This window comes from Morone saxatilis, unplaced genomic scaffold (genome assembly GCF_004916995.1).
Source record: "Morone saxatilis isolate NCDOM2014 unplaced genomic scaffold, NCSU_SB_2.0 Contig20, whole genome shotgun sequence".
Taxonomy (NCBI): Eukaryota; Metazoa; Chordata; class Actinopteri; family Moronidae; genus Morone; species Morone saxatilis.
Window position 1 is genome coordinate 20,590,220 of NW_023339763.1, and position 225 is coordinate 20,590,444.

At 56.0% G+C, this 225-nt stretch overlaps 1 protein-coding gene across 1 annotated transcript in view; it reads left to right on the forward strand.

The window, feature by feature from the left end:
* The window catches only part of cltca (clathrin, heavy chain a (Hc)), a 32,382-nt gene that overhangs the window by 28,741 nt on the left and 3,416 nt on the right, over positions 1–225 (forward strand). Inside the window, 1 exon segment of the mRNA XM_035667060.1 lies at positions 10–224. Coding sequence (XP_035522953.1) covers positions 10–224 — 215 coding nt within the window.

Genomic DNA, 225 nt, shown 5'->3' on the forward strand with positions numbered 1-225 from the left:
TTGACTCAGACCGTCCCTGAACCTGTCTGTGCTGTGTCTCCCCTTCAGGATGCCATGCAGTATGCGTCAGAGTCCAAGGACACAGAGCTGGCAGAGGAGCTGCTGTCCTGGTTCCTACAGGAGAACAATAAGGAGTGTTTTGCCGCCTGCCTGTTCACCTGCTATGACCTGCTGCGGCCTGACGTGGTGCTGGAGACCGCATGGAGGCACAACATCATGGACTTT